General features: G+C 50.9%; 1 protein-coding gene across 10 annotated transcripts in view; it reads right to left on the minus strand.

The window, feature by feature from the left end:
- Window positions 1–27,716, minus strand: part of LOC100123314 (serine/threonine-protein kinase MARK2-like) — a 366,766-nt gene that overhangs the window by 19,460 nt on the left and 319,590 nt on the right. For 8 of the 10 annotated variants that reach the window (XR_004344939.1, XM_031928585.1, XM_031928584.1 and 5 more), the window contains 2 exons: window positions 17,866–17,994; window positions 15,188–15,354 (listed from right to left, as the gene is read on the minus strand). Coding sequence is in view for 9 of the 10 variants with exons in the window: in XM_031928585.1 (XP_031784445.1) it covers window positions 15,188–15,354; window positions 17,866–17,994 (296 nt within the window). In the remaining variant the exon portion in view is untranslated. The remainder of the gene's footprint in view (window positions 1–15,187; window positions 15,355–17,865; window positions 17,995–27,716) is intronic. The other 2 variants (XM_031928582.1, XM_031928581.1) reach the window with 1 other exon arrangement.

Consider the following 27,716-nt stretch of genomic DNA (forward strand, 5'->3'; position numbering starts at 1 on the left):
CGGCGTTGCCTTATCCTTCGACGGCACGTGGGCGACGCGAGACGCTGTTTTACGGAATTCGCGGACGAGGCACACGTGCGCGCTCGTATTTAATTCGCCAGGCCAAGAAGTGCCCGTGAGAAGAGTGCAGTGAACCGCGGCGGGAAAAGCCGGCTCATGTTTTATGCGCAGGGTGTATTGACTCTTACTTCGGTTGAAATCATGATTTTGACGCGCACAGCCTGTTGTAGCCGATGTATTCCGCTTCCGTCCCCCGCAAAAAGCCCCGGCAAAACGAATGCGAGAAGAGGCGCAATAAAGTTGACGAAAAGCCCTCAAAGTCTGGCAAAAAAGTGTATAAGCGTCGGCGCGCGCAGCTCGGGCGCTGCTTCCACCCCCGCCGGCGCCCGGCACAGGTTATACACACAGAGACTCGGCTCTCTCGCTCGCCCTCTCCTTGTCAGGTTCAACGTACAGACAGCCCAGTGGCAACAACCCCCGATGCCCTTATAGTCCTCCCGTCGTATCTGTGCGGATATACGCGCCGCGATGAAGCAGTCGCTGTGTGTACGTGTGCGGCGTCTTGCTCGCGCGCGAGTGTGTAGAGGGTCCGATAACGGCTGGGTGCTTGACTCGTCGGGCTGACAACACCGCCGCCGCCGCCCGGAGGAGAAGCCGAGCTATGTGCATCTCGTCCCTGACTGATTTCTGAGCGCTCGCTCGATTTGGGATAGGCCAGTTTGTCTAAGAGGCTCGACTCTTTAATCGCGCGCAGTCGGATTATTCGAATGGGCCATAACTTTTGGGATGCCGAAGTCAAATCGCCCGCCTTCTCTCGCCGTGAAAAGCTGCAGACGCGGGTGGCATCGACCTCGCGCATCTTATATACAGCAGCCACGTACACGGCCAAAGCATTGGGAAAATCGAGCGAAAGATTCCGCCGCAGAAAATTTCACTCGAAAGATAGCTACGCTAGATGAAACGCGTTATTATTGCAATCGCTCGAAGAAGACCATTTTGTCGAATGAGCCCGGGGTTATCGGGGCACTAATAACAGCGGGAATAATTGTCGAGGGTATAGTCGAAGTATAACGCCGGCTGTCCGTTCGGGGGGCTCGACCTTTCCAGCCCAGCGTCTTTAGCCCGAGACGAAGGTATGTCGACGAAGGGTCTCGGAGATTTCGCGGGCTTCGTCTCCCCGAAGCGAGAGGGTAGGGGAAAGGGGGGACCCCGGCGCTTTCTGTCGTACGACGAGATTAAAGTCTCTACGACGCGAAAAACTCGAGTTTGTTGGAATGAGTTGTTTTATTTTTTGATAGAGTTTACACACCAGCGTTTTGAAATTGCCTTGCATTACGTGCATATACGTCGCGCTTTGAGCAACTTCTCCCCTCAGCACGCATTTCAATTGGCCGCACATCATTTTCCAAGCATAACAACCCTTCGCCGGGCCGACAGCACCGGGGAACGGGAGAAACTCTAAACTCTATTGTGCGCCCCTAATCAAAACGAGAATACAGCTCCCGCGAGAAGAAATTATATACCAGAGACTTATCTCCTAGGATAACAAAGCGGTACGATGATTCATCGAGCGGCCGCACTTTTTGCGTAATCGTTTTCAATAGAAATTAGAATAACGAAACGCGCCGGGGCTCTCCCTCGACCGTCGGCTCTTTTTTCTCCTTTTTCGAAGGAAAGCAAAGTTGTTTGCCCGTAAGATCGAGGGCGTCGCACGCAAAGCGAGAGCGGCGACTCCCTTCGCAGAAATTGCGAATTACTTATTCCCACTCGGCTGAGTCAAACACGTCGTTATCTGCGTTTCGCGCGCAAGCGCGAGGGCGGAAAGCCGCCGAGGGAGGCTGCTGACGCCGTGAGGGGAAAGTTGCGAATCAACCTTGCAGTGTCTTTCAAAGTTTCATAAATCTCGAAGCGGGGCCCTGGTTTCTTTTTTTTTCAGTTCCTTACGCGAGCGCGTGGCTCTGTATTAAAGAGCGAAGTTAAGGGGTCGATTGCGACAGCTCCGTCAACTGCTCGCACGCCCCGTGGCAGCCATCTGCTCGAGCTCCAGGGTGTCGGGCCCAATCACGATTTTCACACCGTTGCCGGATTTTCCCTGAAAAGCGGTGTCGGGTTAACGATTGCGGCGAATTCCACGTGCGTGGGTTACGCCTCTCCGTTGTATCGGCCACCCCCTGACTAATAGACTCAATTATGTCATCTTCCCCTCGGCCAGTCGCCCGCGCAGTCCTACAACGCGCGACGCGGAGAGAACGAAAGAAAGGCCGTAGGTAGAGCTAGTCCCTTCTGCGCGGAACGCAATGAGCCGCGCGCCTGCCCATAGAGAGCCGATAATTTTGCTAAATCGTTCAATTTGTCCGGAGACGTGCCGCAGATTTGTTTTGGAAAACGGAAACACGGGGAGGACGCGGGCTCTTTTTGTTCTTCGCTTCCGAGGGGGAGACAGACTCGTCTTGCCTTTTATTGCTTACTTTGCATTTTTTTGCTCCGCTGGCGCGCTGGCGCGCTGGCGAGGAGAGAGAGAGAGTGAATTTGGCAGTTTTAACGCGATTAGCTTTATTGGCTACCGGGCGCGACTTTTTTCCTTTAATTGGGACGATAAAACGCAGGCGCCCCCGGCGGTGGTCTTCCCCGTAACGAGGAGGAGACCGTTGGATTTTATCGACCGAGGCTCGATTGGCTTCATTTTGTATTCGCAGTTGTTACAGAACTCTTCCGCTTAATTATTTCCCGCCGCCGCGACGGGATAACGTATCATCTCGGATCTCTCATCTCTGTCCCGAAAAGCTGGGAGGGCGAGGCGAAAGGAGAGAAAGGAGGAAGAGCCACTCACAGCCGCGCGTCGAGAGCGTAACGAATTAAGAGCGATGCGCTGTCGTTTCTTCGGAAAAAGGGAAAAGGGAAGCGAAGTGACGGCATGCACTCGTTACCCCGGGGGATTGACCAGAGGCCAAGGGGTTACTGGGCCTTCGACTCTAATGGAGAAGATGTGTTCCCGATGTGTCCCTGCATCGAGTATGCCAGCAACGTACGGAAGATGTGCGGGTAACTATAGCGTGGGGCGTTTTGTAACGTCATCATCGACGGCAACTCTCGCGAGTTGCATCCTACAGGCTGGCCGACCTTTAGAGCATTCGTCCTTTGTCGGATCGCTCGTAAATTTCGCGCGGGCACTCAAAGTGCACTTAGACACTCTCTCACTCTCATCCCGTGCCGCCGATACGCGGCTTTCACGTACCGAAAACGCTCGTATGAAATATATAGCTATCGCGCACACACGCATTTGCAAGAAGACGACCGCACCACTTCATCTCTTTCTCGTTTTCTCGCGCGAGTTTCCTCCGCAGCAGCAGCGGCAGCAGCATCCCGCGAGTCAATGGACATTGGCTTTACGATCAATCTATCGGGAATCCGGAGGATTATGGCTCTCGCGAAGGGTGAGCGCAGAAGCTGTACGCAGCGAGAGTCCAGGTGGCGAGTGGCTAAGAGCGGTCGCGGCGGCGGAAGATGAAAGATATCTTCCTCGGACGAGAGAGAGAGAGAGAGAGAGAGAGAGAGCCATTCCGCACTGGCTAGACTTCGCCCGGATATGGGTTATACTGCTTCTGGCTTTTATGGCGGCTTCGACTATAAAGCCGCGCGATTTTTCCCGCGGCGCTGATTTTCAAAGGTGACCCATCTCTCTCCGTCGAGCTTCGGTATAAAGTCGAGGGCGTTCGCGATTTTCTCTCCTCCAGCTGCTCGTTGGCACATTAGCGCGCCGGTATTATTATTCGAGCTCGCGCGAGCTTTAATGCGCGAGCGGCCCGGTAATTGTCGAGTAGTTACGGAGCTACTGCCGGGGTTTTAGTGTGCAGTGCAGATTAATAGCGGGAGCGAGCGGGAGATGATAAAAAAATCGGGGCTGTAAATTTCGCGATTGAGAGCGAGCGAGCCGGCTACCGTTCGCAGCGGCTTCTTAGAGACGCTGCCGGCCTGCTGCAGCTACTGCTGCCGAGATAATAAAGCCCGATTTATGGGCAAGCTGCAGATGCAATGAGCGCGATGATTATGGAAAATTCTGGGGAGGAATTTTCAATTTTATGGCCGGGATCGACGAGGCGATGTCGTTTCTTGGAAATTTCTGGCTCAAAGAACGCCACGATTTGCTGCAGCGCGACAAGCGTCAAAATATTTCCAGCTATTTCCGAACGGAACGCGAAATGTTATTCGATTCGTTCTCGTATAATGCACGTGTCCAATACAGCTGCTTGAAATTCCGTAAACAAATTTTAATAACTGGCCGGGAAAAACGCCGCGTTTCATCGGCGCGCATCCGATAAAAATGAAATCCATACATACATATCGGATTAAAAGTGAAGCGATAACAGCGTGCTTTTCGCGAAAACCATGCATAAAACTCATATCCCGCGGGTAAAAAATATCCCCCAACGCGCGTACGCAGATAAATTCAGCGGCTATCTCGGCCGCGTATAAAAAACTTAAAAGCATCCGCCTCTAACTCTTTTTAATACCACACGCGCGCGTATATTTACATCCGCTGAAATAATGAAAATTACTCTCGCGGGCGCTCGCATTTTGACTATTTAATTTGCACTCAGCCGCATAATCTAGCCGCGCGATTACGAGCGTGGCGCATTATCCCCGCCGCGCCGCGCACGACTATTGAAGAATAACGCTAATTGCTTCGGTTGGAAAGTTTCAATAAAACGCGCGAAAAAGCGCATGTACCGGGACGAAACCAGAATTCGCATTACAGGATCGCGAGGTTCAGCCTCAGTGCGCAGGCCGAGTACTTTGCTCGCGACACTTAATGGTCAGAAGCAGCGCGAGATTAAACATCCGCGAGTGTTTGCGTTATGGCGGAAGGCGAATTCCTCTGGGAGCGCGAGGTCGTTGCGTATAGCGTAGCTTTGCACTGGCAAGACAATCGTCTCCGTTGAATGAAGTTCGCACAAAGAAGGAATCGTTCTCAACTCCCTCGCCGGCTCGAGGCGGACTTGTAAAACTCGAGAATTAACATTCGCGCGCTGCATTACCGCTACATTAGCCAGCATTAAAAAGCCCTAAACTCGCGCGTTTTCCTTTCCCGAGCCCGAAACAGAAACGCGAGAATATACAGTTTGCGAGCGCGTGTGATATTGCGCGGAAGCGGCGTTTATCGTCGTCTAATAAAGTACCGCGGCGCGGCGTGTAAGAGGCGAAAAAAGTCCCCTTTAATTGCCGTGAACACACACACACACACACGTGTTCGCCGTAAAATCGCGAGCGCGGTTTTCTTTTCGCGCCGCCGCCGCGAACGGATGCACGAATGTGTTCATTACGAGCTTTCTCTTTTTATTAAGCTGTTCTGCCGGGCGCGCGCTTCGGAATTAATAACAGGAAGTCGCTGCAAATTGAGGCTTTTTCGTAAATCACGCTTTCTTACTGCCTCTGCGGCGTAGACACGATATTCCGGGATTTCGGCGATGCTCATAAAGTGTCGGTCTTCAGTGGAGGAGCGCCTACTAATTTTACGGCGAGTTTTTACAAGCGCGCAGCACATACTTCCGTAATTTTTCTCGTTTCACGCGCGTAAGGAGCGGGTATACGTTTCAAAAAGTATCCTTCGACCCCCTTGTGCTCTCCTAATCTCCTCTAACAAGAAGCAAACATCGGCGGCGGGAGCGGAGTAGCAACAACCCGTTTGGCCGAAACAATGCGAGTACACACACGCGTCGCGTCTCGGAGCTGCCAACGAGAAGATCGATGCCTCGGCTGCACCGGCCGCCGCAGCCCGAACTGGATAAAAGCAATTCCATCAGCCAGCAGACACGTCCCAGTCCGAGACAGTAGCGTCAGAGTACACGGCTATCGTCGTATCGCTCGGCTTATAGAGACGCATCCGCCGATAAATCAGACTTTTGCAAGCGACTTCGGCTTGTTTCCACCTGCGAGCGCGTGTAACAATGATTAACGAGAGACAAAGATCTGCGCACTTTTTCCGCTTATTTTCCTCGCGGAGATAATAGAATACTGCTGCAGGTCCGCCTCAAGGGACGATGATGCATCGCCGAAGGGATGGAAGAGAACAAGAGAGCTTTGAGGAGCTGAGGGTAGCAGTCGGCTTAATGCGATTAGCCAGCTCCGATGTCAATCGGCCCCGCGTACGCATTCCACGCCCGTTTCCCGTTATATACGCGTAACGAAGTATCCAAATCCACTTATTAGGCTGAGTATACATGTGGGAGCAGTGGCGCTGATGGCTGCTCGTTTGTATTTTCCGAGAGACATCTCGACTATCTCGGATTCCTGCGACTGTCTGTGCATGATCCGGCGATTTGTGACGCGCGATTTGGCTCCGCGAAGCCAGGCGCATTTTTCACGAGAGTATACGGGTAGCCCGAAGAGAGAGAGAGAGAGAGAGAGGGAGGGAGGATATTTTATTAAGTGAGCCTATACATCCTGATCATTGCCGCGATCCAGTGCGCGCATCGAGTCGTCGCGCGTATATGCCGCTTTTTATTGTTGATTTTCCGAGATTTACGAGAGGGCATTAGCCAGAGCTTACTTATATGGAGAGACGTACTGCAGGATTTATGCAGGCGCGCGCGCCCGGCATACGTATCAGGATCTATTGAGCAACGCATTATTTCGGATTCGCCGCTACGTGTGTGGGTTCGCGGGAGGAAAAATATGCTTCTCGAGCAGCGCGGCGATCATTATCTCCGCGAGCTAAATAATGATGATTGATACAGTACCAAAGTCAAGGATTTCAGTGACCTTCGCGGCACTGCACGCGCGCATCCTGAGCACCCTGATGCGCTTATAATTGCTCGATCCGGCAAAATGATTATTATATCGTCCTGTGACGACACGGCTTGGCGATTAAGCTCGTTCCCACGTCATCGGCGAATTGCGACGAAATTTCGCACAAGCCCGACACTTTTCACGCAATCCGTTGACTCACTTTGTTTCGGCTCCGACGGTTCAGCACAGCTCTCGCGCGCGCATTACAAAAACCGTCCTCATATTAATTACGTCTCTCGGCTGCGCGTTCATAAATCAAACTGCGCTTTTTCTCTCTTACGCAGTAGATGCAGGGGCGCCGGCCAAATAGAAATATCGCTTCCGATCGGCACTTGAATGGGCTCGAAAGGTACTTCGCATCAGTCTGGGTAGGTGAAAGAGAAGGGCAACAGCCTGGGTGCATCAACGCGAGCAGAAGAAGACTTTCCCGCGTGAGCGTACAGCGAGTAGCGACACATGTACTGCAGTGTAGCCGCATATAGAGGAGCGCGCGCCGTTATCGTGGCACGGTCGAGTGTTTCCTCTTGTATGCAAATGCAGCGGATGGGCGCGCATTAGTAACGGCCCGTCAGCCGGACGATTGATCGATAATCGAAAAGCTCGCTCGCCGCCGGCCAATAAATTTCGCCCGTGACCGATCTGTTAATGATTGTCGCCCCGACGCCGCCTTGCAGTGTTAGCATATATAGGTACAGAGAGAGAGAGAGAGACTAGCTTATGCGCGCTACGAGAGGTATAATGCGACGTATTACCGCGTGTGGGAAAGGGGCGCGATACTACTCGACGCGAGCTTTAGCCGACGGACGGGATGAGTAATGAACGGAATTTCGCGAGGAGTTTCTCTCCGGCTCTGCTCTCTCTCTCTCTCTCTCTCTCTCTCTCTCTCTCTCTCTCTCTCTCTCTCTCTCTCGACTATTTATTACATCGCGCACACGCGTTATTGCGCGATTCGTACGCGCGAGAGTTGACGAGAAAGAAAGAGGGTCGAGCCGCAGCCCAAACGTCATACCCCCGGAGATTGGATTATTGGCGCGGAACCAGAAAAAGTCCGCGAAGCTCGATTGGGTAGGATCAAAGCATTTATTATGTTCCCCTTTTTATGCAGCGTAATTTCAGTCTCCTTCTGAGCCGAGTACATTCATTCGCATATTCATTTAACTCGCTTTCGCGGAATCCCATACAACGCAGCTCGTTTGCGCGCTTTTAACGAGAACCCGAAGCGCACTTTGCTCGGAAAGCTCGTGTTTACAGGGGAAATTATTTTTCACGGGCATATTAAAGGGAAAATTAATTAATTCGGGCTTTCATTTAGTAAACGAAAATCCGCAGAATTTCTCGGGAAATTCTCTTTTCAGCGGGCTTTAAACAAGAATTTTATGCACGTTAAACATGCACAAACGGCATTTCGAAAAACAGCCCGCGCTGCACGCGAGCTTTCGCCGGCGGGCGATTTAATCTGAAAAAAGTTCAACCGCCTTCGTGAAAAGCGCGTTTCGAAAAATGCGTAATTTCCAACCGGGCTTCCGAATTTCACTCGCTCTCGGCGACGACGCGGCGTAAAATCTAAAATCAACTGTACTACTCGAACTGCACACAGCAGGCGAGCCAGGGAGAAAAGAAGCGACAGGGGAAATTTTCGTGCATAATTTATCAGCCTGCCAAAGAGCACGAACTTTGATACAACTTTCGAGCGCGAGCCAACGGCCCTCATTCGGAGAGAAAGACTGCGATGCCCGAAAAAAGGAGCGTTGACGCGCGCGAGCTCTGCGTGCGCACTGAGTGACGGTAACTGGAAAGACAACCGAGCTGGAATTCGACTTTGACTATAGTCGCGAAAGTTTGACTGATCGATCGAGTTTGGCGAGGAGAAAGGTACATTCTTATTATTATTTTTTTTAATTCCAGCGTCGATCACCGACCCTGAGAAAGCTCGCTCTCCACCGAGGAGGAATGAGAAAAATCCCACCACCGAGGGTAAGAAATGAAGCTGCCAGGGTCGAGAAACGCAATTAGCACACTCGGAGTGGTGGTCACTGTATGCTCTGCAGTCGGGGGATCGAGACCGCAGCGGAGAGCGCCATGACTGCGGTAATCAATGCGATTTCTTCCTCCTGCGAGCCGAGCGATTTCCCCCTGTATATAGGTATACACACAGGCGAACTTTTGCTCCGACTTCGTCAGCACTCTTCGAATTACGCTCTCTCTCTCTCTCTCTCTCTCTCTCTCTCTCTCTCTCTCTCTCTCTCTCTCTCTCTCTCTCTCTCTCTCTCTCTCGTTCTCTTCCCTAATATCCTACGCTGCCGGGGATTTAATACACTTTCGCGCTGCATCAGACGTTTCCTAAATCTGTTAAAAGATTCTCGTAACTTTTGCCGAGCCCGCTTCGAGTGGTCTTCTCGGCCGATTGACTTTTCCGTTGTTTTAGCCTTTCAATGGAATTCATTAAGATTTTAATCGTTTTGTGATTTACGGCTAGAGGCGCCCTTATCGATCCCAGGCCCGGCGATAGCGCGATGAGGCGCGGGAATGAAATTAATTTCGTTTCTCCGAGCCTTTTTCCTGATTGAGAGTTTTCGCGGGGCTTGGCGGAGCGTGACGAGCGAACCGATTGTTTCTCCGCCGCGGCGCCTGCCGTCAATTAGCCTTTTTACCCTCGCGACTCTCCGTCTGACCAATGCCGAGCAGTGCTACTCCGCGGCGGAGCAATCTCGCTTATACCTACCCCGGAGAAAATCAATGAAGCCATTCAAATTCAAAGTATGCAATAACGCGCAAGCAAGATGCCGAGCGGGACAAGCGCAGTAAGACACAAGAAAAGCTCCAAGGGGCATTCTCTCCAAGAAAAATGTCGGCGGAATGCAGTCTTCGCGTTTCCCTCGGCCGCAAGTATGTTTAAATTAAATTTTTCCATGCTCGCCGCACACTCGGCTCGCAAAATTAAACGAGTTCCGCGCACAAAGGCTATCTCGCGAGTCCATTGCGAAGGCATAGCAGGAAAACTCTCGTCAATTAAAGCAGCTCTCGCGGCGAGTGAGTCTATACGTATACACGCGGCATTAAATCTCGCTCGGGCCGATAAATCCTTTTTCCTTCGACTGCTCCCCCGCCGCATCAAAGGAGCAAGCTCGCAGTCCTGCGGTTCCGAGAGCGCGGCGCTTTTTCATTCGAGAGACTTTTCGCGCGCGCTTCCTGTTCTCTTTGTGCAGCCGACGAGACGGAAGAATCCGCGCACGCGAAGCACGCGTGAAATATCGGCGGATGCGTCTGATCGAATCGCTCTCGCGGTTTCCCCCGAATTAATATCGTCGCTCCGAAAGAAGCGAAGGAGCGTGTTTTGCTAACGACGCTCTCCTGGAGATCGATAAAGCCGCGGAGCTTACGTAAACGTGCTCGGCTTCCATCGAAGCGAGCTTTCAATTCGCGGACGCCGGGGATCGAATGAGGAGTTTTTGCTGCTGTGTTGCGCTGTACACGAGATGGGTTTAATTGATTAAAGGAATGAGTCCGTCGAGGGACGGGAGGAGCTTTTCTTCCTCGCTTGTTCAGCTTTTAAAGTTCCCGAATTTGCTCTCGAAGCTACTCTAGTTTTCGATATGAAAGAGGCGCGGTGGGCGAGGGATAGCATCCATAGCGCGGGCAGTATTTCAGGCATGCTATCGCGGAAAGACAAGCAGCGCAAGTTAGCTCGCGTCAAACAGGCGAAATTACAGCCGTCTCCCCAAATCACCAAGACATATGGCGAAGTAGCGAGAGCCAGTAGGTGTACAGGCGAGAGATTAGAGGCTCGACGTCGGAAACAGCGAGTTTCTTCCTTTCCGCGTGATTGGCGCGGCTAATTATGTGTGCCGAGTCTCTCGCCCCGCGTCTTATAGCACCGCGCGCTATATGGCTGCCGGTAGACAAACTCCGTCCGAGCAAACATTCGCCGGGGAATGATCGACGCCGGGCTGCATCGCTTGATGAACGACTTCGGGCGAAAGGTGTGCAAACATTTTATCGGGGGCCGCTGCAGTTTGCGAGTAGAGCCGTCACTTGGTGCGTGATGTGCTTCGAAGGGTCATCGAGCTTTTATATCGATATCGTCGAGGACGGGGGCTTATTGATTGCCTCGCAGATTATCCACTCGATTCAGCTATAATCGATCTTTCGAAAATTCTCCGAGCCCGCGTAAAAAGGCAAACGAAGCAGTCGGATTTCCGCGAGCTGAAAAGGGCGCATCTCGACGAGTCCGCACCCCCTCTCGGCGCCGAGTAGCTCGTGTCTGACAGCGAAAGTTTAAATTAATTTTGGGGTAATTTCCGCAGGGCGCGCGGGGACCTGCTCGCGCGTTATCGGGGGAAAAACAATCACAAAGGAGCGGGCGAAGGAGAGACAAGCTCCGCGGCGAGTATATCTCGCTGTCAACTGCCGCGCGCCGGAAACGAGAAAATGCCCAAGCTTCACCGGCAGAGACTCTTTGGCTCATTGCGAAACTTGGAGCGCGTTCCATTTCGAGCTGGACTGTTGCTCGTTGCGAGCCTACTTAGCCTTCTTCTTCAAATTCTCCCGGGGATCGCTCGACGGCCGCCGGCTCGCAAGTTCAGCGCGGCTTAGGCTTACGCTCACCGCGATCGGGGAGGGAAGTTTCTTCGACTCGAAATAATACGATCGGCTTTTCTTGCTCTGTCGGGGTAACAATGGGGGCCTCGTTTTTTGGCTCGCGAAAAATTAATTGACAGTGGATGGTACCGCAACACCTCTGTATGCAAAACTCTATCGCTTTCTTCGGAAAGACAGCGCAATATTCAATTTAGTTTCGCGGGAAAATTCACTTCATCAACATTACACATCAAGGCTATCGATATCAGTCCCTGCGTAGAATAGAATCGTTCCAACTTTTCCGACAGCGAGTCCTTTTCCTCGGGAGAGCATGTACGAACGTCCGCGCGCACGCAGTCGAGATAAAGCCGGGGCAGCCAGGCAGCCAGCGTACGAGGAAAAGTCTATGTGCTACCAGAAGCCGAGACTCTCAGAAGAATAAACTTGGATTTCTGCGTGAAAGCAACACCTATCGCGCAGCTCTTTCTCCCGCAGCCGGCAGGAAATCAAAGCGGGAGAAAAGAAGCGGCGGCGGCGGCGACGCACAGCACACAAAGGATTTTCCTCTTCTTTTTCCAGTGCAGCCGCCTGCTGCTGCTGCACTCCTTCTTCGAGGGGGAAAAATTAAGGGGGAGAATATCGCGCGCCGCCGGATGAAGGACCGGGTCAAGAGACAAGGAAGGAACGAGCGGATCAATTATCCATCTTGGATCGCGCGCGCGCTTTCATTCTCCCGTGGGGCGGCACGAGTGTGTGCTCACACAAAGGAACTCGATCGCGGAAAAGCCGTTATGCGCAGCCTGCATACATCCTTTCTTCGAGCTTGTTTCACCCTCTCTCCGCGACTCCGTTCTCGAGTTCACTCGCTCGTATCGCTCGCTTCGCTTGAGCAGTAATTTTTGTTTACCAAAGCCGATATATATTCGTGTTGTAACGAGCGTCGACTAATGATAAAGCTTCACTCGTCTCTTCCATCAATTTTTCCCCAACTCGTCGAAGGACCAGCAAGACATCCAAGCTGACTCTTCTAATCTGGATCAGCCGAGATGAAGTAATAGGCGGAGAGCGTGAGTCGTCCTTTTGACGAGGGCTCGAATTTCATTTTCGCCACACATTCTGCAGTGGTATACAGAAGCTGCCCAGCTGGGAGAATTCCTGTTCGTCCCATCCATTTCTATGTATCACACACACGCGCGTTTTCCGGCGGACTCTTTGTGCTATTCGCGAAATCGCTGGCTCGAATTTCTCTCCGGAAATGCAGCGAAGAGGCTGTTGCCGTGCTGACACCGTTTGCTATTTCGGCAATTTGCTCGGTCCTGCGGAATATTTTACTTGCTCCGAGTTACAGTGCGCATTTTTCTTCTCGTTTGCTCGCTCTACTTAGTTAGGCTTAGTAGGAAAACCGCTGACATTTAGCTTCCTTTGAACAAAATTATTGTTCCATGATCTAATGTACTCCTAAAAAGCGCCAGTTTAAGAACTCAAATATTTCTTACATTACGTACACTTGCAGATATATTGCATATTCGAGCGCAAGAGGAAGACAGCCACCTCCGCAGGTCATGGTAAAGTGAGAAGAAAGTATTACCTAACACAGGCTCCAGTTCAGGAGATCCCATATACAGCGCGCAGAATCGTAAAATCCCCGGCGATCGCTATCTTTCCGTGAAATCACAGTGATTGCGCTTCGCCGACTCGGATATATTTGAATAGAGCAGCGTTGAATGTAGTCTGCCGCTGCTATGGAACAACAAAAAGTGCAAATTGCGGCGTTTTCGCGGACACTGCAAAAGGATTTATGCCGAAGTGAATCACTAGAATCACGAGAATTACAGCATCCGGTTCGTGCCGATTCTTCGTCCCTTAGCAGGAACTGCCCAAACATCTGCCCTACCTATTTTTGCGTATTTTTCCGTCCCCTACAAGCCTACGTAGGTTAGATTAACGAAAAAACGTGCCAGGGTATCGAAAAAGCCCGATAAGTGCACCCCAAGAAACACGCGAATTGCAGCCTCTGATTCGAGCCGATGCGCCGTCCCTTAGCAGCAACTGTCCAAAGTTTACGTTTTGGAGTCTGAATAAATAACTTTCATTAGTGCAGTTGGCAACAGTTGCGTATGCTTATAGGTTTTATTTTGCTGTGCTCGCTCTCTTTGATTTGCATTATTGAAATAATGCCCTAAGCAATTGTTGAGCAACAGAGAATGCGGGTGCGCGATATGGAGGCCGTAAATTCGCCGAGCAGAAATAGACTGGAAATTGAACTCTGATTCACCCAAGTAATTTTATTACGGCCGCTTTCTCCGTCCGCGATACATTCATATCAATGGGCGCGTATAACAATATGCGTCTCTCTATTCGCGAGTCATGATGGCGCGAAAGCGCGAGCGTGGGTTGCTTTGGAATCTCATTAATCGAGTGGGTGAGTGTACTCGTCCAACGCTGATAATGCTTGCAAACAATACGAGTGCACACACGCGATTTCCTTTCATTTTTCTACATCGAGTATTATCGTAGTTGTGTGCCTACACCGAAGGTACACGGGAATTATTAAACTAAACCAAAACAAACTTTTGTCGATCAAACAGCCTGTGGGGTGAAACTGCTCTATACACAGCCAGCTCGTAAGGCTGCAGACAGCCATTTCGTTCATATATAAGAGCAGAGAACGGGAGGGGGGTTGCAGGGGCGAGGCAGGGTATAAACTCCTTGCTCAAATATACATATCCCCGTTCCGGAGGCGCGTGCACACGATGCAGACTCGGCCGATCCATCAACATCAAGTCCGAGATTGAGATTTTGCATTCGCGACGAAAAGAGTCGAAAGAGCGAGAGAGAGAGAGAGAGAGAGAGAAAGGGGTTCTCTAGCGTCACAGGCGCCGTATCGTCACCCGCCGCTGCAAATCTCTTCATTTCCCTCTCCCCTGCCTCTCTCCGCGTCCTTTTGAATTTATGGCTACGAGCGAGACCCTGCGACGCATGTATGGAAGCCTTCGCCTGTCTCCTTCGCTTTCGCTTATGCATAATATAGAGGCTGCTCGTTTCTCGCTGTTACCACTCGAGTGAACTACTCGTTCGTCGCGAGAGGCCAGAGAAGGTTGAGAAAAGGGACGAAATTAAAAAACCGATTCCTCGAACCTTTCCGCGCAGAGTGTGGCGTCACGTGCGCGGGTTATTATGTGTCACTCGGGCGAATTGCGCCTCTCCGGAGCAGCAGTCGAGTGCCGTGCATGTATAGCAACCGGTAGCTATTCTCCGAGAGGGGCCAACTTTACTCGCAGGCGTATAGGTATCGAAATTCGCTTTCTCCCCCCGTCGTATCAGCTCGTGTCATCTTTCAGATTATATTGAATATTTTTCAGGGCCCCTCAGAGCGCCGGATGTGAGTTATGATTATAATTCGCGCGATGATATTAACATGTGATGTCGGCGCCGCGTTTTCTTCTTTCCCTTTTTATGCTCGGCGCGCGCAGGGGCTCTTTATTGCGCCTTTTTTCCTCCACTTTATCTCGGGGTATCGATGCTAATTGGATTGCCTCGAGGAGACGCGAAATTTACGTGATGCGTCGCCATATAGATGTCGCGTCGTTCTTTCTCGCGCGGCGCTGTTTCCGACACGAAGTAATCATTGGTCCCCGGCACATCCTATCGACCGGCTGTCTGAACAAAAACTCCCATACATTAATTACGGCAGACACGCTGAGCCCATCTTCGCGGCGTATCGGGGTAAAAAAGATGCAACTGCGCTCGAGGAAATGTGCTGGCGAGAGATAAAAACAGAAGGGTTCGGCTCAGCTAGGGTAGAGAAAAAAGCATAACTCACCGGTGCACGATGTCTCTGGAGTGCATGTGCTGCAGAGCCGCGACCAGCTGGCGCGCATAAGATCGGGCGCTAGTTTCGTCGAGACGACCCGAGGCTTGGCTTCTTACGTGGGAGTAGAGGTCGCCGCCAGTCGCCAGCTCGGTCACGAGGTAGTAGACCGGTCCGCACTGCGCGAGACGTGACAAATTATCAACTCGCTGCGGTTATCAAGCGCCGCCGGGGTCAGTGTCTTTTCATTTCATTTCGGAGTGCACATTGAGCCCTTTAATCCCTCGGTAAACATCCAATTAAAAATTACTCAGACAAACCATCGTACGACAATAAGCTGGCGCTGATTATTGAGAAAACATCGAGCCTCGATTTTCGCGCGGCGAAACGACCTGCGAACGACTGATTGCGAATTTTGCTTTTCGCTCGGACGGCGGGGAATATGAAATTTAGCGCATTACTCGTTTTAACGAAATCGCGCGCGCGCGGGTGCACGGTATGGTAACAATTTTTCCGGGCATCCGAAAGTATTCGCCCGCAGCAGTCGCAAACAGAGGGGAAAAAACGCCCGCGTTACGATCCGGTGTAAATCTAATTACGTCGACCTGCCCTCTCTCTCTCTCTCTCTCTCTCTCTCTTTGGATGGGCGGAAATCAAAAAGGCTTTCGGAAACGGTCTCGTTGCAGGAAGACCGTCGTGTCGGAAATTGAGAGACAACTTTTTTCGCGCTCGCGTGTTATTCGAGCTATCTCGTGACGTCCGATTTTATTTTGGAAGCTGCGAATTGAACAGCCTGTACTGATCAGTCGTCGAAAAAGCGCAATTAACGGGATTTCGTCGAAAACTCGCGTATGTCAGAGTCGCTAACGGGCGCGTCGACTGGTAGCTCTTGTTACTTCGGCAAACATGAAATTGATATCGTATAACTCGAGAAGCGTCGAAGAATAGCTATATAGGCAGCTGAGACAAAAGCTCGATTGTTATGGGCTTGATTGACTAGGCAGCCGGCTGCATGCATCAATAGGAACACCGCGCGCTGCTCTACATATTAGATTTCGACAAGTCATTCGGAAAGCCGCACTAACGAGACGCGGTAAAGCGCGGGAGTGCGTAGTACAATAAAACGCAAATGCTCGAAAATTAATATGATTTCATTCGCGAAGATTGAGCGTCATGTCAAAGCGCATTCAGCGACTCGACTTGGGAGGAAGTCAAAATATCCACTTACACGCAACGCTTTCATTCGGGCAACGCGCGGAGGAAACTTTATATACTTCGTGCGCAAAGGCGCTCCACGCGCGCGTATATACGGCATACTTGCCTTTTATACGCTCTGATCTTGACGGGTAATATAACTTCAGCAGTCGTTGACATCACTCACTCTCTCTCTCTCTCTCTCTCTCTCTCCCTCTCTCTCTCTCTCTCTCTCTCTCTCTCTCTCTCTCTCTCTCTCCCACTTGGGCTTTATACACACGAGAATATTTCCCGACGCTCGCGCTGAACAGTTAATTACGACGCTCGTATGCGCGTACTTATATTGTTGTGCAAAATAACGCAGCTCGCACCCGCTAACAGATTTTAATTAAAAGCTCGAATATTTCAAGGGAATAAATGGCGTACATTGTCTGCAAGCTCGTGTAAACATCAATCTCCGGGTATTACCTCTATTATTTCCGATCGCACTGCTGCGGCGCACTTCGGCTCTCCTTCTCCCTCTCGTACAGGCATCGTATCATGGCTCTATTAGAGCAAGAGCCCGTACGCCCCCTCCCGCGCAGCCCTTTGCACCCCGATGACGCCGCGGTGGCTCGAAATTTTTTTTAATTACGAAGCTAGCGCCGCTTTGCGAGAGAAATAAGAGTGCGCCCGCTCGCGCACGGATAAAAGGGCGAACGCGAGTCAAAGCAGCGACTCGCACGCATGCGCGAGCCGAACGGAAAAGGGAATAGAGGTAATTTCTCTCTCTCTCTCTCTCTCTCTCTCTTTCGCGTTCGCCGGACTTTTATCGTGTATAAAGAATGGACGAGAGGGAGCAGCAGCTTTTTAGCGCGGATTCCCATCACGCTTTGGCACGCGTCGCTGCCGCCGCTGCCGGTCCCGTGCAACAGAGAGAGAGAGAGAGAGAGAGAGAGAGAGAGAGAGAGAGAGAGAGAGAGGCCGCGGATTTTTCGCCCGCATTTTTTAGTCTGGGATTGACAACAATCTCGACGCTCAAAGCTTGCAAAAAGGTCAAAGCTAATTAAAGCGAGCTTTTGTTTGATTTTATAGCCCGTACTCTGACTTTCTGAATGGCTTTCAGAATCGCTCGAACTCGCGGAATCCGCCCTGTATACCTTTTCCCGTTGTTGTCTCTACATATTGACGAAACCATTTTATTTTTCGGCTTTAATCAGGCTTTTTGCGTCGATGCTTGTCAACGAGTTGTTGATGAGGTATTCATTTATGGCTTGATTCTCAAATGCATGTAAACGTGCAGCGTTGTATTTACAATATACATTTTCAAATTAACAATTTGGTAATCAGCTGCGTTGTTATGCCCGAAAACGTTATAAATTTCAAATTGCAATTTCGTCATGAATATATTCAAGAGGTATTCGCGGTTATCGGAGCTGGATAAATTTACATTTGTTCCATGAATATTAATGGGTATCTTTTTCACGTAGAAATCGCGGATTAAAAAGTTGGCTTACCTGAATGGTCTCGTAGAGTCTAACGATGCTCGGGTGGTTCAGCATGGAGAGGATTTTAGCCTCCCGCGTCAGGTTCTTGATGACGTATTCCTGCGTAATACGACTCGTATCGATGATTTTAATGGCCACCTGCAAAAAGGAGCAGCCGTTAGTTATACTCGAATCGCGTCGATTACACTTTCACGGGGGACAAGCTTTTTAATATACAACAGAGCAGCTCGTAGCGAAAAAAGCTCTCCTCATGCATGAAAGTTCCGGCTTGATGCATCGAGCGCTTAAATTATTAAGCCCGCGCTTAAGTGATGACATCCGCGAGGGGTGAGTTCGGCATAAGCGAGCGCATGGGGCTTTGAAACACGACGTCGAGCGAAATCGCGCAAAAGGGATGTACCTACACGAGCCAGTGGAGCTTTGATGCCGCCGCGGGAGAAGCAGCAGCATCAGTAGAGCAACCCTTCGAAGACAATTAATAATTCACGCTCCATAATTAATGCCCGATGAGTCGCTGCGCGAGAGAGGGCGACGCACGTTTCACGTGCAAGTGTTTCGCGGTTTGAGCCCGCGAGCAAACAGCCCGGCCGCGGTGATTTAGACTTGCGCGCTATGCCAGCAGAGTATCCGAGAGAGAGAGAGAGAGAGAGAGATGCTAACGATTTCCGCCGCCGCGACGTGACGGATGTACTTGTTCAACTTCCATAAATCATTACTGATGCACGAAGCTCTCTCCGCCGATTGTGCGAGAGAGCGTATTTACAAGTATTTGGTGAGCCGGGAATTTACAGCCCCCGAGCTGACTCCTGCCGCCTGCATTAATTACCGCGAGTAGACTACCGCTGCTATTAGCATATTTCACTCGGGCTCTCGCGACTGCGCCCAAAGATCTGAAAATAATTCGCGAATCGACAATCGACGAGTAGGCTGCATCGTTAAACCGGAGCGCGCAGCACTTGACAAATCCTCGCGCACGCACACGCGCACTCCTCCACCCGCGTCGATCCTGCCTTCCGGCTGCATCGCCGGCAACGAGCGGTGAAGGCGCGGCTCGGCTTTTTGACGACGACGATCGACTGTATACGAGGCCTTGGCTTAATTGCAGTACAATTAAATGGTAGGCTAACCATAAGGCGATCAATTAAGCAAACCGTGGGAGACTGCCCCGCGCGGCCCCCATCTTTCGACTCGGGACATCCATTTATGCCGGCCGCACGTCGTTATTATCCGCTGCAGCGCGTATACCTGATGTGGTAGCGAACGAATCTTTCATATTCGGGCCGCACCCGCGCCTCCTCCGCTCTCCGACGATCCAAGCGAGAGAGAAAGAAGAGCCGCGAGCCATGATCGGGAGTAATGATCGGCTCAGGCGAAAATTAACAATTTCCTCTGTTTAGTCGGTGTTTACACGCGTGGTATTACGTGATTCCAGAGTGGGATGAACGAGTGGCTCTCGATCTCTTCCTGTTTGTTCTTCGCTCGCGGACGCAGTCCGCCCCGCTATGTACTTTGCGCCGACGTGTTATTCACCGACAAATTGCGACGGCAGCGGCCTCCTTTAAAATTTGTTGGGTTATATACTCTCGAGGTGTCACCGCATTCGGATGCTTCCAATTTTTCCAAATTGGCTCTAATGTCGCACTTGATTTTGGCGTTTGAAGTGCGCAAATCTGCGGGGAAATATTAACAGGGACTCTTGCCGGAGTATACATTCATCGAAGCACGAGAGTATCGAAAGTAAGCCAGCGGAACTAGGCCACTGTCTCTCTCTCTCTCTCTCTCTCTCTCTCAGCATCGCCCTCTCACTGCGCGCACAGCACCAACAATAACTCCAGCGAGTCAGCACAGCGAGATTTCGCGCTGCGAACCCGGAAGCGTAGGTACACACATGCAGCTCGATGATTTATCGGACGCGCGCAAACTGCGAAAGCGAAACGAAAACAAGCTGCCGCTTCGAGGACTGTACTGCTCGCGCGGAGACGCTCCGCAGGAACACACCTAAACGTATAATTTTCTCCACCGCCGATGTGCCCGTGTGCGCAGGAGTAAATTGCAGCCCGTGGACGCGACGCGCTCAGGATTTATCGTTAATGACAGGAAAGGTAATTCGGCGATCTGGCCTTCTCCTTCTTTTTGCACTCGACGACGTGCTACGTCGGAGCTGAAAAATCAATATTTCGATGTAAAACATAATTCTTTCAGCTTTTTCTTCTCACGGCGACCGCCTTCCCTTTGATGTGTATAAGAGGAGAAGGCGCCAGAGGCACGGTAATTCGCGCGGCTCCAGAACTATTGAAGCATCCAGGCTTTTGTAGTCGCGGACTCGAGGGGGCTCGTGTACACACTACGGCGTCGGCGTCTCACCGAGACAAGCATTTTTCGACGAGAGAAACTGGATACGCGCGCGGTGACGACGACGGTGATGATTTATTTTTCTCTTCCGAACTGCGCTGGAAAAGCCGAGTTGCGTATCTGGGCAATTAAATGCGCGTTGAGCAACTCGACATTAATTTGCGGCTGAAATCTGCGTGCGGGCTCGCACTTCGGCGTGCAAGAAATGATAAATTTATGCGACGCCGCGGCGGGGTATTATAAGGACCTTCCTTAGATTTATAGGCAAGTGTAAGACAAGGCTAGCGCTCCCGCGCACGGCAATTCTTCGTTTCCACCTTCCGCGATGATTTATTTCGCCGTGAGTTGGCTAAATGTGTCTTATTCCGAGAGCCCAGGGTGAGGGAATTGAATATATTGTTGCTGGACTCAACTGTGGAATAATTATCCAGCCCATTCGTTTTGTTTTTTGTCACTTTTCAATCACCGGGGATTCGGTTTGATTTATTCTCGCTGTTGGCCGCGCGAGGCAAACGCAATTTCAGCTCGCTTAACGGCCGATGCTCGAGCGATACGGCTGCTGCACTCCCGTGTTCCTAATGTGATTTACAATCCAGCGAGTATGCGGTTTTGCGAAATCCGCGCGAGACACCTTTGGCTTATACGGTAGCGAACTACTCCTGTACAATCAACTTTAAAGAATGTGATGGGAAACGCATTTGCATTTTGAAAGTGCTCGCTCTCTAACACACTCACACACAATGCCGATGCACATATTATTGTACTTCTCCATCTGAATAACGCTCTGATGAAGTGAAAGGCGGCTTTTATGGAATTCGCGATTTCAAAGTACGCAAGCTTTTCCGTAATTATGAACTCTCGTAAGAGATCCCAGCTCTGCCTCGTACTTGTCCTCCGGAACTACATACGTGCCTGAAATTTCGCCTTGATCATCCGGCAGATCGCATATCATTACGTAGCTTTGATCTCGCCGCGACGCGTGCGTGTGCGCGACAGAGCGGCCGAGATGATTTGTGGAGCCTCGAGAGCCGCCGAGAGATACCGTGTGCCCCTTGAAGGGGACGCGCGTCGTCGGCTACCGTGTGCCACTGCGACACCGTTGAACAAATTAGTAGTACACCTACTCGTCGCAGGTTTGCCGGCGCTTTTTTCACTCTAATGAACCGTAACGAAAAAATCAGCCAAATCAAGCGACTCCGAATTACGCTGCGCTGTCGAAAAATCGGCAGGCCGCGCGTGTTCGTTAAAAAAAATCAAGCCCGTGAATTCGATTTTCCATGCCGGTAGCGCGGCGGCAGCTGATGCAAAATTCATTTTCCCGTATACGGTCCGTGATTTCGGCGAGTCGCGCGCGCGCGCGCATGCATGTATAACACAGCGAAGGACTTTCCCGCATTATTCGATCCGAAATATCGCGCGAACGCGTACGTATAACATCGTTTGTCGGGAGAGAGAGAGAGAGAGAGAGAGAGAAAAAGAGCGTGCATCACGTATCCGCAATTTTTCCTCTCTTATTTCTGTCCCTTTAATGGCCCTAGCATTGCGATTCAAATGTCGGCATTATACAACGCCGCGGCGGCGGAGTACAGATCCGTATCGTCGGCGAATATTTACATTCCATCGATGCGCCAGACGGACCGACTGCAGCGCGAAAATACATTTTCGTCTTGCATGCGCGCAGCTATTACGCCGCTCTTTTGCATTCCGGCAGATCAAATTATACGGCGCGCAACTATTGCGCCGACGCTAGCTGCGGGCTTGATTAAAAGCTTGTTAGCGGAATTTCGAAATTGCGCGAAGCGCGGCTTGATGAAACATTGTTCATCGGTGGGCATTTTTAGAGGTGAGAATATTATTCTCCGAGCCCGGTTATCAACGGAAAGAGTATGAATACGTATGAATTTCACTCAAATGGAAGAGCTGGCAATGCAGTGCTTAAAGTAATGTACTCTATTTATGTCAGGTCATGAATGCGAGCGCGGTTTGTAAATTAGCATCATTGCGATTGAATTTCCGTTTGAATTTCGCTTCGTTGGGGTCTTTGCTTTATCGCCGCCGCCAACATCGTCGCGATCATTGCCACTTTTAATGTTATCATCCCCGTCGATATATTGTATTATTTTCTCGCTGGGGAAATATCGGACGGGAACACAGTTTATAGAGCTAATTTCGTCCAAGTGAAAAGAATCGAGTGTGCCAATACGCGAGTCAGCGTGGCAAACAAATTGGTATCGACGAACGCTTTAATTCGCCGGCTTAGCACCGAGAGCCCCTTTTTCAGCGCAGAATAGATAGAAGCACTTTATCGCTGTATTAAAATACAGAAAAATCCGGGCGCAAGATTCCGAAGTAAAACAGGATTTAGGCGCGCAAACTTTTCTCTCTTTCTCGGAGCGCGAGAGAGAATGAATTTGTCTCGCTTGATAACGGAATTTATCGCGTCTGTGTATGTGTGTGTGTGCGAGAGAATATAAGCCAAGCGGAAAAGTCGCCGCCTTTAAAAAAGTTTCGGTCTCGATAAACGTGATCCAGTGTTTATGCTTCCGGTCACCGCAAGAAAATATCTTTTATCGCGAGGCTGCAGCGAAGAATATCTCGGAGAGTATAAGCGCGATGTATATGAGGGGCACGGCAGCGCAGCTTTTTCTTTTATTTCGTTTTCTATGTCACGGAATCCATATCTTCATCGATGGCTCGCGAAACTTTTCGCTGCCGCTGAGCGGTACATAAATTTGCGCAATAAGTTATTCGGAGTAGGAGAGGAGGACGCGAGGTACAGCACGGCCGCCATAAATACGTCGCGTAGCTGTGTTGATTTTTATCGAGCGATGTCGAAACTTGTATTATAATATGGCGTCATCACGAGAAATGCAGTATGGAGATTACGATAAGTCATTCGCGGGGACTGATATCCATGTTTCTATTTATTTTTTACGAGTGTGTAATACGATAATAAATCACATTTCCATCGCGCCGATTACGCCATCCGAGTCACATTATCCGAGCGAATTTATCAATTCTCGGCATTATCCCTAATCGATTTCCCATAAGCGCGCGCGAGTATTTCCATAATTTCTTCGAAGTCCATTAACGGGGGGGGGGGGGGGGGGCAGGAGAAAAATTGCACGAGCGAGTGTTTGCCGCGATATATTTTTAATTCGAAAGTAATTACCAAAGTGCGAGTAAGAGCGAGAACTGAGAGCACGAAATTATCAGCGACGCGAATACATCGTCGCTGTGCGCGCGTGGAAAAGGGTTGGAAAGCCGTGAATAATTAACGCCGGACGCACGCGTTCTCCGCACTTCTCTCTCGCTCTTCCTCCGCAGACTCCCGCGCGTACACGTATACGCGGCGAGGCACTTTACGGCAATTTTATACGCGCGATCGAGGTGGTTTTGACGCTCTATCCTCTCGGGAGGCGATAAAGCGGCCGAGGCGCGCGCATTAAGGTATCCATTTTAGAGATCGCTTAGTAACGAATGTTGCTGCAGCTCGCGTGGGTCGAGAGGATATACGAGCTGGCTGCGGTCGGAGGAGTTTCTGTATGTTTTGCGGCGCATATGGACAGTCTCTCTCTCTCTCTCTCTCTCTCTCTCTCTCTCTCTCTCTCTCTCTCTCTCTCTCTCGCTCTCACTGCATATAGCTACGAGCGTACACACACATACAAAGTTTGCCCGATGTGTTGTGCGCGAGGCGCTTAAGCTTTTGTACAAACTCCCCGAGCGCGTCCGTGTTTACACTGCTATAATGATGGCGTTTCAATCACAAAGTTTTAATTAAAAATGCCGCTGAATGAATGAAAACGCCGGCGAGCTTTTTGGTCGTCGGTTTATTCGACTGACTGGAGAGAGAGGCACGCTGCAATATTTTGAAAGCCTCCGCCCCCGCCGAGAGCTTTTTTTCGCTTTTTTCGAACGGAGGATAAAATGTGTGTGCAGCTTTTAATTATTTGCTGCCCGGAGGAAAAATGAAAATTTCGAAATTGCCGTGCGGGGATCGCTTCGCTGAAAGGATTTAATTTGCGCTGCGATTTCGCCCGAATTGCCGTCTGTATGGTGATTATTCTAACGCACTTCTGACAAAAGACTGCTGGAAACTGAAAAATCGCATGTTTTGCGCATATTCCAGGAACAAATACCCCCGGGGAAATTCTCGAATACGATTTCACGCCAGTCGTCCTCGAAGCATGTGCGAATGTAACTCGACTCTTTTGACGGAATACGCGAAACGATTCCCGCATTCAATGCGCGCGGCGGTTACACCGAGGACGCGAAATAAGCGTTTACTTGAGTAATTGCGCGAGCGACCTAATGAATGTACAGTAAGTACACAGAGAGTCTCGGCTGAAACAGGAGCGACTTAAGCAACGAATACACCCGGCCGTCGTCTGTGCGCTGGAGCCAAGGCTGCACTCTCGAGTCTCGAGAGCAGACACGACCTCCCCACGCGTACGTGAATAAGCATTATGCCCTCCTCCAGAGGAGATGTTCGCCTGTGTATGTGCAATGTGCATATACGGCGGGGAAAGCCTCCGGGACACGGAACCGCGAGCTCTTTGCAGACCAAACTTTGTCGGAGCACTGCGACTGTCTCGAATGGAAACGCGGACTTTGCTGGCTCCCAGTTGACGCACGCTTAATTTGTAAGCGAAGCTTGGTCGTTATATTTTAGCAAGCCTAGCAGAGCCCGCGTTTATCGCGCCGAGAGATCGCGTTAGCGCGATAAGCCGAGAGAGCGGCTCTCGAATCGTTGCGAAAATTGCCTCTTCACAAATTCAAAGAATCGTACGAACGCTCGAGTTAAAGATCTCCTCGAGAGGCTACTCGAGCTTTCGGCGTAGCCTCCCGCCGGGGCGAATTTCGGCAGAGAGCCTCCGGCGATACAAGACAAACTACTTTGAGGAGTCAGCAGTTCCGCGCGCGAGCACGCGTCCTGCAGCGGGAGATAAGGCGAGCTATGGCGGGGGACTCGTCGGAATCTCCAATTTGCAGATCAGCTCTTTGCACGGCTAATTTCGGGAGTGTGCCGTTTTCAATAAACAACGCCGGCGAACACGGGGGATCAGCGTAATAGCTTCAAGTCCTCGAAGAAAAAAACATTTCCCGGCTGCGGGGCCGAAAATAATTTCAGCCCATTGCCGCTCAATAAAGCGTGCGTATAAGGGGATAAAGAAAAAGTCGAGCTGCATTGGGCTCCAGAAAAAAGGGGGAGGCTGCCGCACTCCTCCGACAAGTATTGGGCAAACATTTCGGAGCGTATTCCGATTATGAACGCGTAGGTGCGTCGAGAAAAGAAAGAGGCATGTCCCGCTAATGGTATACACGCGCGGGCAAAGGACCGAAAATGAAAACACGGGCGCGCTTTGACCGTCGAGTGGCCTCTCTCTTCGACAAAAAGCGAGGAAAAAGTACAGGAAGTCGTGGGGCTATGAAGAAGCGCGAGCTGAAAGGACGGCTTTGTGCGCACACATACATCCACGCGGACGGGTACTTAGGTAAATACAAAATGCGCGCCGAGCGTCGCACGTGAAAAGTGGGCCGTGGCGCGTGTCCAAAAAAAGCCGAGAAGAATCCGCCTGGGGATGGTAGGGGGGCCGTAGCAAATTTCCGGGGCGAATATCGCGAGCGCATACAGGGGAGGACGGCTGAGACAACGGAGTATGCGCGGGATTTGTTCTACGCAGATTCCTATCGGACGTGGATATGTTTTAGGAAATTGCTCGGTGATATCTGTGACGCCCGGCGACTGATTTACCGCCGCTGCTGTTTTTTATCGCGATGGCTCGATGGCGATGGCGAATCGCGTCCCGACATGAGTGTCCTATCACCATTATCGTCAGTTCCGAAGAAAATGGTATAAACAGCGCGGTCGATGGGAGGAAAGGACGCGTAGTTCATTTGCGGCGAGAGCGGCTGTTTATTTCGACCATTTTATCAAGCATCTCTCGATTTATACGTCCAGTTCAAGCGGGCCCCGACGGCCGACTTTTGTACGCCGAGTGCGCGCTTTCAATGGAGCTGCCGCTGCTGCGGCCTGTGTTCACCTTTTTCGGCCTCCCCGGCGCGCCCGTGTGTACACACGTCGGGCGATTTTTCAAAGTGCGAATTTCTATGCGGCTGCGCGTATGTGTGTGTGTGTGTGTGTGGACTGCCGCGGGATTCATTGTCGCGCGACAGAGGGAGCTACTGGATTTATGGGCCCGTTATTTATGGCCCGGCAACACTTAGATTTTGGCGCGCGCTGCGGCTATACAGTGTGATCTCTTCTCTCCTCTCCGGGCCGTTTCGTTGTATGACGGTGAAATAGTGCCCTTTTCATGCCGCTAAAGAGATCCTTTTTGGGGAAAACACGCTGTCGAGTGCTGGCCGTCCGAAAAAAGTTCTATGTAGATTTTTTTGGAGCTGCTCTTGATGATAGATACGAAGCGATAAATAAGAGGCCAAAAAAGGGAGTATTGCGCGTAATGAGCTAGAAAATCGACAGCCGAGCGCGCTATCTCGGGAGGACAGCAGCGGAGTGGCGAGATTGAAAAAGTTGCTATTGTGTCGCGCGAGTCGAGGCGAATTCAATTGCCGGACTCAAACATTTGCATAGTATATCATTACACGCAAAGAGCCGCAGGATTGATGCGCCCTAAGCAAACGCGAGGGATATTTTTTATGGCTTCCGTATTACACTCGCACGAGAAAGTGAGCACGGGGGGCACTGTGCGTATGCAGATCGCTCGAGTAAATATTTGAGGCATTATCGTAATTTACCGAAACCCACGTACTGCGCCCGGTGCACTCGGTGTACGTAAATATTGCATCAACAATGACGGAGTTTCTCTATCCAGTGCACGAATCCAAGCGCGCGGAGTCGTTGGTATTCCGCGTGGAGAGCCTGCCGCGGTGTCACCCTAATGAATTTAACTGCCGCAGTTAAAACTCCTCCGCGCGAGTGTGCATGCAGCGTTGAAAAAAAGCGGGACGCCCGCTGCGGGATTTTTTATGCTCCTCAGCAGCCACGGCTTGTACGTACGGGAGGACGGCGCAATCGGCGGCCCCAATCAAAAAATTTCGATTCGAATAAATCCGGGAAACGGGAGAGCGCGCGGGGCTCGCAACAAAAAACACCGGGCGGCAGGCTGCGCGCGATTCGATTCCGCTGTAATTTCGTAATGATAGTTTATGGTGCTTTATACCGGCCGGTACACGGCGTAGTTTGCGCGCGAAAGCGTTGGATTTATTGTTCATAGCAGGTGCGCTGAGTGGCGCCGTTTTTTACTCCGCAAATTAGCCGATGTTCCCGCGCGGGCGCGCGGCAAATTTGAAAAAAACTTCCTCCCGTTATGCGGCCGGACGTGTTTATTGCGCGGGTGTGCGATGAATTATTTATTCCGTCGCATTTATCATTCCTCGAGCTGTTTGCGATATTTTCATCGTAGTTTTAACTCTTTAATTGCGATTTATGCGTCCTAGTTATCCGCACAAGATGTGTTCACGGTTAGCCTTTTACGTCATTAAAT

This window comes from Nasonia vitripennis, chromosome 4 (assembly GCF_009193385.2).
Source record: "Nasonia vitripennis strain AsymCx chromosome 4, Nvit_psr_1.1, whole genome shotgun sequence".
In the NCBI taxonomy this organism is placed as follows: Eukaryota; Metazoa; Arthropoda; class Insecta; order Hymenoptera; family Pteromalidae; genus Nasonia; species Nasonia vitripennis.